The 19383-nt window shown below is 43.9% G+C and overlaps 1 protein-coding gene across 1 annotated transcript in view; it reads right to left on the minus strand.

Annotated features, from left to right (window-relative positions):
* Positions 1-697: 697 nt before the first annotated feature.
* Positions 698-19383, minus strand: part of LOC126278711 (division abnormally delayed protein-like) — a 58747-nt gene continuing 40061 nt past the window's right edge. Inside the window, exon 5 of the mRNA XM_049978985.1 lies at positions 698-1379. Coding sequence (XP_049834942.1) covers positions 1207-1379 — 173 coding nt within the window. The 3' untranslated portion in view covers positions 698-1206. The remainder of the gene's footprint in view (positions 1380-19383) is intronic.

Raw genomic sequence — 19383 nt, forward strand, 5'->3', positions numbered from 1 at the left:
TTCAGCCTGGCTGTGATACACAACCAACAACTTCATGAAGAGTTCGTATTTGAATGCAATGCATTTTTGAATATGGAAAATTCTTCTATAATTGTGCACCGTACCAGTGAATCTACTGCTCCTGATAGGATGGAACATTTAATCCTATTCTGTCTTACTAACTTAACTGATAATTTAGAACGTAAGTACATCAGTACCTTTCGTTTTATAATTGATGCTTGTTCTTTCTATTCGGGGTGGAGTGAGACATATCTGTAGATAAGGTGAGAACAGTTATGTTCCTGCTGCGAAATGACAGCGCCTCTTTAATGTAAATTAATTGTAATCTTAAACAATACATTTTTGATAACAAGTGAACGGAAAATCGTTCTGAATTTCTGTATGTTTGAAACAATTTTCGTCCCAAGGAAAAGGATTATTTTACCTGCAATAAAAACAATCAGAGTGAACTGACTTAATACCGAAAGAGATTCACTTAAAGATAACAAGCTGTTCACTTCATTTTTTTTTTTTTTTGGCATTATATTTGCTGTACACAAACAGTCGATCTATTGATACAGAAGTAAGTTACATTCTTAACATGATGTTGATAATGGATGACTAAGTTTGTACAAAAATGTTTGACTGATTTTGTACAATTTTGTAACTTCTGTAAGAGTTTATTGTTAAACATTGTTAAATTTTTCAGCATGTATTGATTACATTGTGAGACACAAATAAAAACGATATTTCATGTTTTCTTTAATGTGTCACATTCTTCACTTTTTGTCTTCTTTTCAGACCACAGAGTATATAATTTAAATAAACACTCAGTACTAAATGGTGAGTTCTGAAACGTACAAAGCTTACGAAATTTTTATTAACGATATGCACACCACCTTCTTTACACATGGGAGCCTAGCTCAAGGGCTTTTGTACTTAAGTCTGCTACTCAAAGAGTCATAAAGTCTTTTGAAGTATCTTGATGTTACTAGACATTTTCTCATCCAAAGGCAACAGCATTTCCAAAACTGATTAAATTCTTCAACAAAAAATTGCTACAGTTGCCTCTTGAGGGCAATGTATAACTTTTTAATTACGTTATCACAGAGTGCCTATGAAAATCCAGTACATAGAGCGAATCATAGTGTCGTTTCTGACCTCTCTTTAACATCTAGAATCGGAGAGAGATTTGAAGCACACGGCTTAAGGAAGGCTTTGTGCTGATTACCACATACTGACTACGTACAGGATACGACTTGTAAGTATAACGCAGCAGACAGTGAGCACTGTGTCAGCTGGAAGTCTGTCACTGGAGGTGCTCGTTCCTTGATTGTCACTTTCTTCATCCGAAGAGGGATAAACAGTATTGTCTGTTGACATCGTCTCACCTCCAACAACTAGAACAGGAAAAACAAACATAAAAATGAGTGCATGAAATAGTAAATTGAAGAAGAAGAATTACAATCACTAAAATTTTTCTGTGTTTGTGATCGGAAACAAAAACACCCTGAAGAAAGTCACTTGTAACAGTGACCGAAACGTCGGTGGTTTTACATATTGACAATGTGGTCACGAACCAAGAAAATTTTTATTGAGTGTGACAAAGGCCCCGAAAGCCTACGTTTATAAGATTAATTATATTTTTGCACGTTTATTACGATTAGTGAATATATTTCAATAATGCTTGGGTGAAACAGAAGTGATATCTGGTACAGCTCAAGAAGTGTTACCAGCCCTCAGCTTTTCTTATCTACATAAGCAATTTAGGAAACAATCTGGACAGCCCCTTCATATTACCTGCAGATGATGCAATCGGTTACCGTCTAATAAAGTCATCAGAAGCTCAATATTAATTGCGAAATGATGCAGACAAGATATTTGTGTGGTGTGAAAAGCGGAAATTGACTCTAAAGTATAAAAAGTGTGTGGTCCGTTAAGTTTCTTTTACAGGATAAATCAAACAAATTTAAATACTGTCGATTCAACTTTTTGCCTAAGGATAACAGTTACAAACAATTTAAGCTGGAATTATATAGAAAATGCTGGGGGAAAGCGAACCAAGGACCTCGTTTTATTGGAAGAACACGTAGAAGATGCAACAGATCTACTGAAAAGACTACGTACATTACGCTTGTGCGTTCTCTCCAGGAGTATTGCTGTGCGGTATGGGACACTCTCCTCAAAGGAGGACAGCTCGTCTTGTATTACCGCGGAGTAGCGGGCAGGGTGCCACGGGCGCGATACGAGAAATGAAGTGACAATTATTAAAACTGAGGCCTTTTGTCGTTGCGGCGGGATCTTCTCATCAAATTACAATGACCAATTTTCTCCTCCGAACGCGAAAATATGTTTTTCGCCGTCACCTACACAGGGGGACAATCGCCATCGTTATAAAATAAAAGAAATGAGACCTGGCACAGAAAGATTTAAGTGTTCGTTTTTCCCACGTGCAATTCGAGAGTGGAACGGCAGAGAAATAGTCTGAAAGGTATTTGATGAATCCTGCGTCAGGCACTTAAGTGTGTACTAGAGAGTAGTCGTGTGAGCGTAGATAAGAGAGACCTTGTATTCTTTTTTTTTTATTTTTCTGGGCAGAAGCTGCCTCTTCGAGTGGAGACCCATTTAAAGTCAGAAATTTTTCAACGAAATACCAGGTGTGCTTGAAGTGAGGCAGAGGGAATACCAACAGGAAACACATGGGAGGGGGGTTTCCAGTTCTGGTATTTGCCCTACAGCGTGTCGCTACCAATGGTCGGAAACCGAAGGATGGAAACTGTAAAAGTCTGTTTGTTCGTATGTATACATACACTACGCTTTTAATTTTCTTATCTGGGACATACAGCCGCACAATTAAATCAAAAACAAAGTCGATGATTTGTACTACATGAGCAGTGTACTTCCGTCGCTGCCAATAGCATGAGGGTTAGAACTTCAATAGTCGCAACTATTCATTCACAACCGATACAAAATAGTTACATGTTTACTTTGAAAGGCAGTAGCGGGTGCAGTCACCAGTGTTGTGTAAAATCCGTTGCCAGCAACGTGGAAGGCGTAGTATCCGTTAGCCGAGCCTGTTCTGTTGATGGTGAGAACGGAGCAGTCTACTACCAGTCGACTCTCTGGAACAGTTCTGAAGCGAATGCCACCAAGTTGTTCCTTCATCTTTGTAATCAAGTCAAAGTCACAAGTCGGGGAGTATGGTCGGTGAGACTGGGAGGTACTGTACCATCCACCAAACAGAGCAGCCACAGCTTGCGCTGTATGCGGTCGCGCATTGTCGTATGAAGTGATAGATGGGCTGCGCAGAAAGTGTCGCCGCTTCTTTCGCAAAGCTGGTCGCTGGTTATGCCCCAAAAACGAACAGTCATACTGTGCATTTGATTCCCAAGATGAAGAAACCACTTCGTAGCATTAGATTCAGAACTGTTTCAGGGATTCGACAGGCAGCAGACCACTCCATTCGCACCAACAGAACAGGCTCTGCTAACGGTGTACTACGCCTTCCACACGGCTGGCAATGGGTTTTACACAACGCTGGTGACTACTTTGAAGGACAGTAACAGCTGAAAACAAGTAACTCTTTCGTATTGATTGTGAATAAATAGTAGCCACTATTTAAGTTCCAACCCTCGAATAATCATATAATAATAATAAATAATGTGATTCTTCAGTTTCACCCGGCGATTTTGTTTGATCGAAGAGTCCATGGGTGTACTGCTGGTCCATGGGCACAATATTACGGCGATCAATCACGTCGCCACCGTCAGGGCGCTGACGAAATGAGCCGCTCAGGGCGGGCGGCCGCCTTACATCCCCTCCCCCCACGGGCCTTCTCTCCGCGGTCCGCGCCTGCAGTCGCGCGTCGGTAGTCGCGGAGACGCAGGGGTCGGCGTCTGTGGCAGCGTCGGTGTAGTTGCTGCTTCCGCCCAGCTCGCCACATCGTTTTCGTTGCTGAGTGTCTTCTTAATTATACTCAGTGCTATTTCCATGCCTTGCTACAGGTATAATCGCAGTCTCGGTTGATGTGTTGGTCCCAGGTGCGAATTTAGATCGACTCTCTCTGTCAACGCTGTCTCATTATTTAGAAGTCTGGGCCGAGATATTGGTACGCTCGTAATCCACCTCGTGTTTTCCGGACAAACAATGCTCTACGACCGCCGACTTGTTAGGATACTTCTGTTGTGTGCGCCTTTGATGTTCTCGACAACGATCTTCGATGTTGCGCACTGTCTTTCCAATAGAAGTTTTACCACACTAACAGTGAATCTGGTATACACCTGCCTTTCGCAATCCGGGATCATCTTCCACACTTCCCAGTAAAATTCGTGTTTTATTGGGCGGGAAAAAGACAGTTTTAACTCGATGTTTCTTTAATATTCGTCATATTTTCCCCAATAGTGCGCCAGTGTACGGAATAAATGCAGTGGCTACTTCTTCCTCTGGGACTCCTTCCGTCTTCAAAGGTTGTACTGTAGTGGTGGTGCAGAGAGAGTGTCTAATCTGCCATTGCGAGTACCCGTTCTCTCGGAATACGGTTCTGAGGGGTTCCAGCTCCTGGGGCAGACTGTCTGTGTCTGAAATGCTTCGCGCCCTGTGTACCAGTGTTTTTAGAACCCCATTTCCCTTTGAAGGTTGGTGACAGCTTTCTACATGGAAATACAGATCAGTGTGCGGTTTCTTTCTGTACACACAGTGATCCAATGTGCCATCAGCTCTTCTCTTGGAGGTCAGGACATGCTTGAAAAGGTCGGTGGTCTTCTCTTCAATTTTCTGGCTATAAGCTCGACTAACTCTAATAGAGGCAACCAGTTGAATAATGAAACTTGTGTCGACAGTTTGTTGCGTTATTCACCAAGCTGCCTCTACAAAAGTCGGTAATGCTTATAGCCAGAAATTTGACGAGACGGCCACCTACCTTATCAAACATCTCCTGACCTCCACGTATTTTCTGTTTACTTCCGTTTGTTCACCGTATTCTCCATTAGTCATCATGGGCAGCCCACTGTCACCCGTGGGCTCGAATTTGTATATGGAGTACTTCGAGTAGGAAGCCTTGGCGTCACCCGAATGGAAACCTACTTGCTGTTCCGTTATGTGGAGGACACGTTCGTCATCTGGCCCCACGGTAGGGACAAGCTCCTGGACTCCATACATCACAACATCCAATTCACAATGGAGACCGAAGCAGTGTCATTGGGTCACAGTGTGTACAGGAAGAAAACGCACACTGATCTGTATTTCCATGTAGACAGCTGTCATTACTCATCTCAAATGCGGAGAGTCTGCCGAGGAGCTGGAACACCTAAGAACTGTATCCTGAGAGAACAGATACTCGGAATGGCAGATTAGACGCGCTCTGTGCCCCACCACTACAGTACAAACTTTGGAGACGGAAGGAGTCACGGAGGAAGAAGTAGCCACTGCATTTATTCCGTACACTAGTGCACTATTGAGGAAAATCGGACGAATATGAAACAAACACCGAGTTAAAACTGTCTTTTTCCCGCCCAATTAAACACGAGCGTTACTGGGAAGTGTGAAAGATGATCTCGGATTGCAAAAGGCAGGTGTATACCAGATTCACTGTCAGTGTCTCAAGACTTGTATTGGAGAGACAGGCAGTACTTATACGTCATTTATAAAATAATAATCCGCAGCTCGTGGTCGTGCGGTAGCGTTCTCGCTTCCAGCGCCCGGGTTCGATTCCCGGCGGGGTCAGGGATTTTCCCTGCCTCGTGATGACTGGGTGTTGTGTGATGTCCTTAGGTTAATTAAGGTTCAGTAGTTCTAAGTTCTAGGGGACTGATGACCATCGATGTTAAGTCCCATAGTGCTCAGAGCCATTTTAGAGATTCTGTACTTAGACTTACGACTAAAAACATATGATAGAGAGTATGTGACCATGTTATAAACCATTCATTGATTTAAATTCTGACGAAGACACACCTAACGGTGTTGAAACCCGGTTAAGTCGTTAAAATTAGTGACCGAGGGCTGTTTTCTTGCAATTGTAAGTATTCACGGTCTCTGAACGTGAAGCCATGGACAAAATTTTGTGATATACTTCTATTTCGGGCGATTTACATACGTTCTTATGTCTTTCATTTATCACTATATGGTATTCAACAGAAGACAAATATTTATTACGATCGAAGAGTCCACAGGTGTATTGCCGCTTCACAGTGACGGGCACAATATTACTGCGATCAACCATGTCGCCATCGTCAGGGCGCTGACGAAATGAGCTCCTCAGGGCGGGCGGCCGCCTTATATCCCCTCCCCCCACGGGCCGTTCCCTCCGCGCTCCGTGCCAGCAGTCGCGCGTCGGTAGTCGCGGAGACGCAGGGGTCGGCGTCTATGGCAGCGTCGGTGTACTTGCTGCGTCCGCCCAGCTCGCCACATCGTTTTCGTTGCTGAGTGTCTTCTTAATTATACTCAAATGGCTCTGAGCACTATCGCACTTAACATCTATGGTCATCAGTCCCCTAGAACTTAGAACTACTTAAACCTAACTAACCTAAGGACATCACACAACACCCAGCCATCACGAGGCAGAGAAAATGCCTGACCCCGCCGGGAATCGAACCCGGGCGCGGGAAGCGAGAACGCTACCGCACGACCACGAGCTGCGGATTATTATTTTATAAATGACATATAAGTACTGCCAGTCTCTCACGATGATTCTGTACTTTGTATCATACGTTTTTAGCCATAATTCAGTGACCATGGTATAGACCGTTCTTTGATTTAAATTCTGAGGAAGACACAACTGATATACTTCTACAATTGAAAGAAAGCATCCCTCGGTCACTATTTTTAACGAATTGACCGGGTTTCAACACTGCTACGAGTATTAGTGGTCAGACTGTATACGTCTTTGATGAAAGTTGACGTGTTATATATTGATCAAAGTGGGTTGTAGCGGTGACAAATCACAGATTTACGAATTTTATTGTCAAATACAGCCTTTCGCACAATCTTCTTTCTTTCCATGACATTGTCATTTACCTACATTGCTTGTGTCCGAAAAACAGTATGTCATCAGAGGTATTTGGACACCACTGTGTACATCGTAATTGACCACTAGATATGACGGCAGTCGGACGCGGTATAAATGGAGGCGCGGAGTGTTGTGTTGTCAGCAGAGAATGAGTAACAGCAAAATGGATCGGTCAGAAGAACTCACAGTCATCGAAACTGGACTAGTCATCATTCTACAGCTGCCCAAGACGACAGTTGGTGAAGCGACTGTGAAATGGAAATGCGAAGGAACAAACACAGCTAAGGCGAGACCGGGCACATCTCAGGTACGAGCCGGCAACGTCGAGTATTTTGGAGGGCTGTGATAAAAAATTCACATGAAATCAACGGAAGCAGTCACTCGATTTTTTTAAAGTAGCGCAGTGACTATGCGTAGCGAGTTAAAAGGAATGGGGAGATCCTTACAAGCCACACTCATCTACACACAGTGCTGAAGGACGCTTGAGGTGGTACGAACAGCGACCCTACTGGGCAGCGGATAAGTGAGGGGAACCGAGTGATTTGGAGTAATGAATTACGCTGTAATCTGTTGCAATCTGGTGGAATGGGTTTGGTTTGATGAATGCCTGGATAATGTAACCTGCCACCATGTGTAGTGCCAACATTGAAGTACGGAACGTGTTGTTACGGTAGGGTGGCATTTTTCGTCATAGTTTTTGGTAGGATGTAGTCCTTTTTGGTAGGATGTAGTCCCCCCATTGTGCTTAAGAAAATGCTTACTGCAGAACAACATTTTACAGCATTCTTTACTGCTACAGTAGAGAAAAAGTTCAGAGATAGTGACTTTTTGTAGTATCATAACAATGCGCCCTAAGAGGAGAACATTTCTGGAATAGGCTGACTTATGCGGAGTCCCGACTTCCATGCAATAAAACACGTTTGGGGGTGAATTAGAAAGTCGACTTCGATCCAGACCCCAGTGCACCTTCTCTGATTTCGGGCTTCGAGAAATAGTGGGCTACCATTCCTTCAGAGACATTCAGACACCTCACTGAAAGCGTCCCCAGCACAGTTCACGCCGTCAGAAAGGCGAAGGGTAGCCACGCCTCGTGTTATTGTACACTAACAGGCGTCCAGGTACTTTGGACCTTAAAGTATATTTCAAACTGTCAACAGTTCTAGAGAACAGGGAGAAACTAGTAGCAGTTCCTAGAGCAATTTGACCATTTGCAATGTGAAACTTGTTTCAGATTGAATGAAACACCCTTGGTGCACACACTAATACCCGGCAATGACGCCGGTGAGCAGAGTTTGTTGGGAACAAGGGAGTAAACTACACGAAAGCAGTCTGTAGAGAGACATTCCATATGAGGACGAGCGTTGTCCTGTTGCTGTTCTTCTTTGTAAGACCAGATTTTAAATTTTATATTTAATTTTCGTAGCTGGATACCTTTTTTTTAAAAAAAAAACTTCATGTGCCCTGCAATACTATAGATACTCTAAACGTCTGCTGGTTGTGTGTACTAGTGCACTGTAGCATTCAAAAAAATATGCATGTTTCTAGCTAACTTTTCCAGAGTTGCATTAATTTGCATTAATTTGCATTATAATTAACCGGTTTTAACTGTTTTAAAGAAGAAATCCGAATGACCATGTAACACATAGTAGTATGTAAGTTTCACGCGCTGCTAAGCCAACCCCCCCCCCCCCCCCCCTATCTAGTCACAGGTGGCACCATTTCGGACCGATACTTCCGCTAAAGCCACCTCACACGCATGGCTCGTTGACGCCGAACCATCAGTACTATTTATGCTGGCGTAATGCACACTTCTGTGCCGTCCAAACAAGACATTCAAGCCCTTTTTATACCTATCTGTCGCAGTTAACACATGTTAATGTGGAGTTTTTAGTTAATCCAGTAAGTACGAGGGTCGTTCAATAAGTAATGCTCCACATTTTTTTTAAAAAAGGCCATTAATATACATAGAAAAACGTCCTTGCTGGTGCTTCACATTCGATGTTTGTTCTGTGATCCGGTGAAGTTTCGAACCGCTGTGGCAGATAGCAGAGCCATAGTACCGCGACAAAATGGCATCTACATAGCTACAGGCAGTGTGCTGTTACTGAATTCTTGTGTGGAGAACAAGAAACCGTGGTGAACATACACAAATGTTTGTGTGTAGTGTATAGCGATGCTGCAGCTCATAGGAGTACAGTCGGGCGATGGGTAAGGAAAATTACAGCCTCAGGAAATACAGAAACAGAGCTCCATAATCAGCCATGCTCGGGACGTCCTGTCACAGCCACTGCTCCGGACATGCTGAATCGTTCGGATGACAAGTTGTGAATCGCCGGTCGGCACGAATAATGACAACCGCCTCTACAGTTGTCGGTCAGCATTGGTAGTTCTTCGATGACCGAGACTCTTCGATATTCAAAGAGGTGCTCACGAATGCTCACAATGGACACAAGATTCAAAGAAAGGCCATTTCATCTGAGCGTTTGGAGACCGACAGAGAGGCCTTTGTGTCACGGATCGTTACTGGAGACGAAAGCTGGGTACACCACTTTGCGCCGAAACAAAAAGGCGGTCCATGGAGGGGAATCATCCTCATTCACCAGAAAAGAAGAAACTGAAGAGAACCTGCTCTGCCGGAAAAGTGGATGTGGCTTTGTGATGGCGTCATTCTCGTGGACGTGATACGAAGAGGGTCAACCATCAATACGGTGGCCAACACGATAGTGCACGACCACACACTAGTCTGAGAACCCGGGAACGCGTTGACAAATTGGGTGGACATCACTGTCCCATCCATCCTACAGTCCAGACCTGGCACCCTCGGACTTCCATCTCTTTGGGCCGCTTAAAGATTCTGTACGGGGAACAAAATCTGAAGACGCTGAAGGTCAGTCATGCAGTGAAAACATGGGCACGCCTGCAGGCAAGAGCTTTTACCAGCAGGGAATAAATGCTCTTCCACAAGTTGGCGTACGGCTATAAAACGTGATGGAGACTACGTAGAAAAACAGGACATGGACAAGACATGTTGATGTATATCGTCACCAAATTCTGGCTCTTAAGAATAAATATGTTCTGAGAAAAGAGATGTCGGGCATTACTTATTGAACGACCCTTGTACATGGGCGTAAGAAACTTAAAAAGGTTTATCCGGCTTCCTATCACTTAATGCCTCAGTAAACGGTCAAACGTCTTTGACAAAATCACTCTTATCTAGCCACGGATTTGCCAAGCAAGCATGTACACGTTCAAACAATGTTTGTCAACTTAACCTCGATTTGAAGCAAGCGCTATACGTGCTCGTGTGTATTTTGAGACTTGAGAGTAGTGAGACAGGCCAGAAATGCAGACAAAGCAAACCTGATACTGACTCTGTCGCTGTGTTTAAAGAAGAAGAAGAAGAAAACATGGTTTAAATGAGAGATTTACCCATGAAAATATGATAAAGGAAAATTACTCTCAGAACCCCTATGATTACATCAACTTTCTTCAAACGGGCAATGACACTTTTTGAAACTTATTAAGTCCCTTCTAAAATAGCAAATTTTCCTTTCCAGTTCGTTTTTATGTGGTCAAGAATGTGTTAAACAAGTCCGTACACGTACTAAGAAAGCTTGTCAGTTTGCCCTTACTTATGAAGCAAACGCTTTTCGTGTATGCTGTATTTTGGCACCAATGGGAATGGCCAGAAGAGCAAAGACAGCATTCTGACGTTGCCTCTAGCACTGCGTTTAAAGAAGAAGAAAATAAGACGCTGGTCCAGGGAATGTTTTAAAATGAGAAATATGCAACTGGAAACCTGTTAATGAAATTGTTTCAGTCAGAATTTGATGATTACATCAACTTCCTGGAGGTGGACAGCGAAACGTCTCATAACTTGATTAGCGTTATTTCACCTTCACATTGAAAAAGAAGATACAAGTACCTGAAAACTTATGTCATTAGAGGACCAAGTAGGAGAGAATGTCATTAAAATTCCGCATCGACGGAACATATGGCCCACATCGTCCATGGAAGAACTTCGAATTCTTTTATTGCATTCCACTCCGTTTGTATGTCACTGTATGCGTAAATTGTTGTTTTGTTCATAACCTCTTCATGTGTAATAGATGGCTGGGAAAGAAGTGGTACCTCTACCATTTTGTTAATTGTCAGTGCTACTTTGTTTCTATACTTGATCGTAGTTTTCATAGTGGTGGAAGGTCGCGATAGAGTGAGACAAATTTCTCACTGAATATATGTAGCGAAACGTCGACATAAAAACGTTCGCCATGTTGTCAAACTATCCGCCAATCAAAATTTTTCGCAAACTCGACAAACACGGCCTATGATTCACAAACACGTCAAACTACACCGTAAACGGACAAACATACCCGGCGAAGTGGCGCATCGGTTATCACACTGGACGCGTATTAGGGAGGACGACGGTTCAAACCCGCGTCCGGCCATCCTGATTTATGTTTTACATGATTTCACTAAATCGCTTCAGGCAATTGCCAGAATGGTTCCTTTTAAAGAGCACGGCCGTCTTCCTCCCCCATTCTTCCATAATCCGAGGGCACCGATGACCTCGCTGTTTGGTTCTCTCCCATCACTCAACCAACCATGAATCGGTCAAACATTTCGCAAGCTTAGTTATGTTTGACAAAATGTTTCTTCGTTGACGGAGGCCTTTACAGCTGCCGCGCCATCCAGTTCAGTTATAAACAACTGCTTCTAGCGTGCTATCGTTTTTATCTAGACGATGAACGATGGTATTTGCCTGTAATCAAACGCTTTACCGCACCATGATTTTTTAAAAAGCTGTGAGTACTGAGCTCTCATTATTATAGGGCGTTTTATGGAAGTACACATCTGTTTTGTCGGCCGGAGTGGCCGAGCGGTTCTAGGCGCTTCATTCTGGAATCGCGCGACCTCTACGGTGGCAGGTTCGAATCCTGCCTCTGTCATGGATGTCTGTGTGAACAGTGTGTTGACGTGACGGGCGTTCTCCCGTCCAGCCGCATCGCCTTGCACCGCCTTCAGCCGGCTGCGCCATATGGCCCCCAGGCTCCTTCGGCCGGCGTGGGAACCGGAATCTTACTCCCGACCTTGTGGTTGCTACAGCACCGCTTTACTCACTGATCGTATCTAAAGAAGTGATACGAAATTGTAAAACAGGAAAATAAGGAAATGAAATGTTGTTTGGACATAAGGGGTACCTTACAAATTTTAAAACCGAGTTTTCCCGTGTTCATTCTGAATAAGTGAAGTTATTTGTTGAAATTTTTGCGGCCACTGTGGGTGCGCCGCCGTCATTGGACGGATAGCGAAACTAAAAGAGCAAGAGACGGGAAATGTTTATGAAGATATTATTATCAAGCCTCAAAGCTGGTATTCTGGTCCTTGTTTGTATTCCTCGCGCACCGTCGCCGTGTATTTACTTCCTCGACGGTGGGAGGCCACGAAACTGGAAGCCTATAGCCGCCTTCTCTATTCGAGTTAATATTCGTTCTTATAAATCTCCTCGACTAGCACTCGTTGAAATCTATATTTTGGCCACCTTTCTCGAGTGCTCCTTTCCCGCACATATCACACTTTGTATTAAACGGCACGACCGCCACAGGCAGTTAAAACATTCTTTTCCAGTCCTTCCCGTTTCTTCTCTATGCACTTTGCCACACCCACACAAGAAGATTTTTATTTTGTTATGGCGCAAACATAAGTCTTTATACAATTTTCTGGAGAATTACGCATATTCGGGTTGTAATTCTAGAAACGAACGGCAGCGTAACAGAGAAAGAAGGCGGTTCGTCATCTTACATATTAGCATAATTAACGATATGTCGTTTGAAAACTCTTTCTATGGATAAACCATCACAGTCGTTGGCCTTGAGTGTCTTCCTTAAGAGATTCATCTGCGATTTCAAGCTGTTATTACCGTTGATACGGAAGGCACATGAAGACAGAGTGCTTAACAATGCTTGCTTCTCGACTGAGTGCTGATACGAAGTGGCATCTAGATACTTATTTGAGTTTGTAGGCTTTCTATACATTCTGTCTAGACTATTGTCAGATCATCACTTGCAGGAACAAGAGATCGACATCATTCCCTACCTCCCTGGTGAAGTTTATTGCATGATGAATCTATTCTGACAACCTGTGGAATGTATCAATCTCTTATTGTGTGTCATTCACATAGTACAGATAAGTAGAAGGCTTTATTGGCGCACTGATTAATGCATATTGTTCAAATTGTTGCATAAAAATGTCAGCTGCGACTGGCTATAAAGGTTAACCAATGGCAATACGAATTCTCATAAAATTTTACGTTCCACTTAAAGCAGCTCGGTTACAGACATAATTCGATCAGGTCACGCACATACGGAACAACTTCCTTCCCTCTGATCTCCATAGTACCTGCTACTGGGATACTCATTTCACATCCAAACTTACAAGAATGCCGCTCATGTATATTTACACCGTGCTCAATATTTCTAACAAATCTTTCTAGTAGTTCACTTAAGTATTTATCCTTACAACTAGACGTCTCAGTTTCCTCGGTAAATGACTTGCTAAAAAGTAAGGTCAAGAGTTAATTTTAATATATTATTGGGTTGCAGCAGAATTCTTTTCGTACGTTCGCAAGACCACATATTCCGACAGCTACTGGGGGGAGGGCGGTTAGATTCTTGCTAACTGAGCGATTCGTTCTGGAGTCTGATCACAGATCTATCAATTTTCGAACGATTCTACTCGTCGGGTTACCAGCAATAATAGACTGAAAAGATTCGCTCAATAACAGCACTTCTTCAGAATAAGTGCAGGTAAACTGCCTCGGATAAGTGAACGCGACACTGGTCTTAGACAGTGTTCAGCTATCTGGGAACCCGAGGAGAACCTGAAGAGGATCCCAACTGAGGGGTCGAAAAGTCGATTATGCAAGAAAAAGCTGAAGAGGAAAATGATCCTGCCTAACCAAATAGAAGACTTTACGTTCAAAAATAAAATTACGTAATCTTGGAAACAGCGGACGCTGAATGACCGGGAGGTGTTAGGAAAGAGTGTATGTCATATATCAACAGCGACCCTCGTACACCCCATAAGTCGAATAACAAGATCACGTTAGGCCGTCACTAATGCAAAGGACTGTAGTTACCAAATGAAGCAATTTTTAAATATGAAATAAATCCTGTGTGCTCTTGGAAATATCAACGCGTAAGAGGGTGAAGAAGGCAGCTGTTCCAAGCTAAACCTGTAGTGAGAGCTGGCCGTCTCAAATGCCAACACCAACATTGTCTGTCCTCTTAATGTCAGACCTCGACGTCATTACAGGGCCTTCCGTTTCGTAGGTGGACAGCTAATAGCTGAAGAAGTTTGGTTTTATAATGACAGATTATAAGATGAAACCGTCTTCCTGTTTTCCCTTTATAAAATGAAAAATTACACGAAACTGTATTACAGATATGTGTCTTACCGCTAACAAAAGTCAGGTTGACAAGCCAACTTGTAGTACATTAGAAGCAACAGCAATCACTCAACAGAGGAAAGTCCACTGGACCTGACGGGATACCAATTCGATTCTACACAGAGTACGCGAAAGAACTTGCCCCCCTTCTAACAGCCGTGTACCGCAAGTCTCTAGAGGAACGGAAGGTTCCAAATGATTGGAAAAGAGCACAGTTAGTCCCAGTCTTCAAGAAGGGTCGTCGAGCAGATGCGCAAAACTATAGATCTATATCTCTGACATCGATCTGTTGTAGAATTTTAGAACATGTTTTTTTGCTCGAGTATCATGTCGTTTTTGGAAACTCAGAATATATTCTTTAGGAATCAACATGGATTCCGGAAACAGCGATCGTGTGAGACCCAACTCGCTTTATTTGTCCATGAGACCCAGAAATATTAGATGCAGGCTCCCAGGTAGATGCTATTTTTCTTGACTTCCGGAAGGCGTTCGATACAGTTCCGCACTGTCGCCTGATAAACAAAGTAAGAGCCTACGGAATATCAGACCAGCTGTGTGGCTGCGAATACATAGAAAGAAGGATGATTATATGATAGCGGAACAAACACTGGTAGAAGTTACTTCTGTAAAATATCTGGGAGTATGCGTGCGGAACGATTTGAAGTGGAATGATCATATAAAATTAGTTGTTGGTAAGGCGGGTACCAGGTTGTGATTCATTGGGAGAGTCCTTAAAAAATGTAGTCCATCAACAAAGGAGGTGGCTTACAAAACACTCGTTCGACCTATACTTGAGTATTGCTCATCAGTGTGGGATCCTTACCAGATCGGGTTGACGGAGGAGATGGTGAAGATCCAAAGAAGAGCGGCGCGTTTCGTCACAGGGTTATTTGGTAACCATGATAGCGTTACGGAGATGTTTAGCAAACTCAAGTGGCAGACTCTGCAAGAGAGGCGCTCTGCATCGCGTTGTAGCTTGCTCGCCAGGTTTCGAGAGGGTGCGTTTCTGGATGTATCGAATATATTGATTCCCCATACTTATACCTCCCGAGGAGATCATGCATGTAAAATTAGTGAGATTCGAGCGCGCACGGAGGGTTTCCGGCAGTCGTTCTTCCCGCGAACCATACGCGATTGGAACATAAAAGGGAGGTAATGACACGTAAAGTGCCCTCCGCCACACACCGTTGGGTGGCTTGCGGAGTATAAATGTAGATGCAGAATACTAAGCTATACAACTATCAAGTCCCATTGTTACCAAAATGGATGGTTACTTCATTATGTAATTGGTTCAAATGGCTCTGAATACTATGGGACTTAACTTCTGAGGTCATCAGTCCCCTTGAACTTAGAAGCACTTAAACCTAACTAACCTAAGGACATTACACACATCGATGCCCGAGACAGGATTCGAACCTGCGACCGTAGCGGTCGCGCGGTTGCAGACTGCAGCGCCTAGAACCGCTCGCCACTCCGGCCGGCATTATGTAATTAATGCACCTCACAGCTAGGTTATTAGGCCCAACGAAAATTCATCAAGTGAGACTAAATCGCTTGAAAGATTACTTGCCAGGGTGTTGAAGTTGGGAACAATGACATGCGTAATAACACTAAAACAGGCTTGACACAAAATTCTACTTGTTGAAATGAGCATTACCTGAAAAATACTACAAAAAATTGTAGGCGCAAGTAAGACCGAAGTAATGCGTCCAGCAAGTACCGAGAAAGCTTCATGTGAATGTGGTACACGACGAGCACATTCTAAATTGGTGTACTAGGAGCTGCTCAGCAATAGCGATAGCTTCATTTAACGCAATAAGTACGGCAAGTCCACAGAGTCGCGCTATGGTTTCAAAGTTTTAGATATAGAGAATCGTGGTTTGTTGTAAAAAGTTTAGCAGCTCTCATAACGCTTTTTTTTCCCCTTTTGTCCTGTGTTTCCTATTTGACTTAGGGGGCATCAAAATAGCAACAGGCCAGAAGAACGTTCCACGTATTATCTGGTATGGAGAACCTAAATCTGTTACAATGGTACTGCAGAATTATCGCTGCCAGTATGGGAGGTCAACACCGGAAAAAACAAGCACAATGAGTTGGTTCAAAAGCTTTAAAGAAACAAGCAGTGTCAAAGATTTTCGTCGAAGTCGAAGTACGACTAGTTCTCAAGCACGTGTTAACGGACTTGATGACTGAATTTTAATTCAGCCCCAGTAAGTCAACTCGTCGTGCATCGCGCGAATTGCAGGAAAGATGAAACGACTGCTGGTAACGTGTTATATTAGCCGTCGCGTAATTTTAAGTACCACAAAATGCAAGTGTTAAAGGGAATACAGCCAAACGATCGTCCGCTGTGGTATCCATCCACGTGATCTATACTGGCCTCCATAGTCGCTTAGAATGACTTCTTGAAAATATGCCTGTTTCCAGATGAAATAGCGTTTCACAATTCTGGATATGTGAGCTGCCACAACGTTGGGATTTGTGGCTCCTGACACCAACAGCACACACATGAACACATCCTTGATACTAAACAGCAGTGCCTGAGTTACTAAGAAGTACGAAGGAATAGTCGTTGTGACACGCGTGCATGACGACAGTGAAAATTTGTGTCGGACGTGGACTCTGACCCGGTTGGCCCGGTTTACGCCAGCGGTCGGCTTAACGGCTTCGGCTACCCGTGCACGAATCATGGCCAGACCCAAACCTCGATAAGTCGTCGTCCTTGTGTCACTAGCTGCACTCGCACGTTACGTATATTCCCGTACAGGGAGGACATATTTATATTTTTTTAAAAGTACGATGTTCTGTCTCGAATACTTTCGCAGTTATGATTTTCGGAAACGATAGGGGAAATTTATGAATATCTTGTAGCTTTTCTTTTACTTCCTTAGTGAGTAATGCAAACATTTTTTCTGAAAACAGGTTTGTTTCTTTCAGAACTCTAAAACACCACGTTATCCCGCATTCTTATGACTGCAAAAGCCTGCTTCTCAACGTGATCGCTGTTCAATGCGACGGCCTTACGCCACCTTACTGGCAGGGCCTGTGTGCCCCTACGGCACCAGTATAGTCGTTGACGTCGAAGCCAGCGTCTTGCTGCATCCATATCATCCACACGCTGCTTCCCGCGGAGTGCATCCTTCATTGGTCCGGACAGTCGGAAGTCGGAAGGTGCGAGATCCAGGCTCTAAGGTGGATGAAGAAGAACAGTCCAGTGAAGTTTTGTGAGTTCCTCTCGGGCGCAAAAACTTGCGTGAGGCCTTGCGTTGTCATTAGAAGTTCGTTTGCATTTTTGTGGCGACGAGCAAGCAGAAGTTGTTTCGCCAGTTTCGTGAGGGTAGCATATTACACTTCAGAGTTGATCCTTGCGGCGTGAGGGAATATTTCAAACAGACCGTTGCCACGCACGGGTTTACAGGCTGAGTGGTGTGGCGCCCAACTTCTTCTTCGGAGGATAGGTGATGCGGCGTGACTCCTTACACAGCCATATTGTTTTCGGTTCGAAATGATGAACCCATGTTCCGTCACATGTGAAGATGTTCGTCAGAAAATTGTCACGATCAGCCTCGATACGGTCGCGCAATTCCGCACAGGTGGTCCTTCATTGCTCTTTATGGTCTACTGTTAGGTGGCGTGCACTCACCTTTGAGTATCTCAACTGGTGGACTGCCGTGTCGACACTGCCAACAGAGACCTCCAGTTGACCAGCGAGCTGTCTGTGATCCATCCATCACATCGCGTGCTGTCCGGCCGGATACAGTTATCACTCTTGCAATGCTGGAACGTGAGGACACTCTTACTCGGACCACCGGTGAGGCTACCCTCAGGAAATTGGACAAACGACTTCAGCGCGTTCGTCTCTGCATAGGTGAAGACGAACGTCTCCTTCTCCACAACACAAGTCTGAACACCCGGGAGGAGCTCACAAAGCTTCACTGGACTGTTATCCGCGCTACAGCCCGGATTTGCGACTTCTATCTGTTTGGCCCAATGAAAGATGCACACCGTGGGAAACAGTACGTGGATGTGTAACGAGGTTACTGACGCATGAAGACGTTGCCTCTGGCGTCGACGATGGATTCATTTCAGGTGGGCATACAGAACCACCCAGTAAGGCCATGGTATTGAACGGAGATTATGTTGATAAACAGGGTTTTGTAGGAAAAAAAATTACGTGGAATAATACGGTGTTTTAGAATCCTGAATAAAACCTAACTGCTTTCAGGAAAAGCTCACCCCCCGCTGAAAGCTTCGCGTGAATGCTCTACATGAGAACCAGTTTCTAAACTACTACACTTGGAGCTGCTTAAGCACAGCCATGAATTCCAGTGTACACTCGTTTCATTCAATAGGCAGCGAGTGTCTGTAAAGTTCCACTGTGATTTAAAAAAATCGCATCTTGCAAACTATTAGAAATACAGAATCGGGGTTTCTGTAAGACGTTTAGTCTCTTATAGTTTTTTTCCTTTGCCCTTTGTTGTGGATTTGTCTTGGGGGTTCATTAAAATAACGACAGGTCAGGAGAAGGAGCAATGTGTAGTGTAGTATGCAGAACGTAAACCTGCGGAATATTCGACACCAGTGAGGGAGGGCGCCACTGCAAAACCAAACATATGAAGTGGTTAGGAAACCCACAGAGACGGGGAGTGATAAAGATTTCGGTCGAAGTGGACGTCCTCCTGTGTCTTAGGCTCGTATTGTCAGAGTGCAAGCAGCACTTCGATGAGGGCCCCGCAAGTCAATCGTCGTGCATCGCGCGAATTACAGGAAGCGAAAAGTATTAGATAAGCGATTATGCCTTTAGCATACTAAGTACAAATGGTCGAAGTATTACAAGGAAACTATCGCCGTTTGTGCTATGGATTCGCGTGTTCTGTTCTGGCCCCCAAGGTCGCTATTTGATAAAGTGCCCGTTTCCAGATGAAGTAACATTCTACAATTCTCGTCATGTGAG

This window comes from Schistocerca gregaria, chromosome 6, assembly GCF_023897955.1.
Source record: "Schistocerca gregaria isolate iqSchGreg1 chromosome 6, iqSchGreg1.2, whole genome shotgun sequence".
In the NCBI taxonomy this organism is placed as follows: Eukaryota; Metazoa; Arthropoda; class Insecta; order Orthoptera; family Acrididae; genus Schistocerca; species Schistocerca gregaria.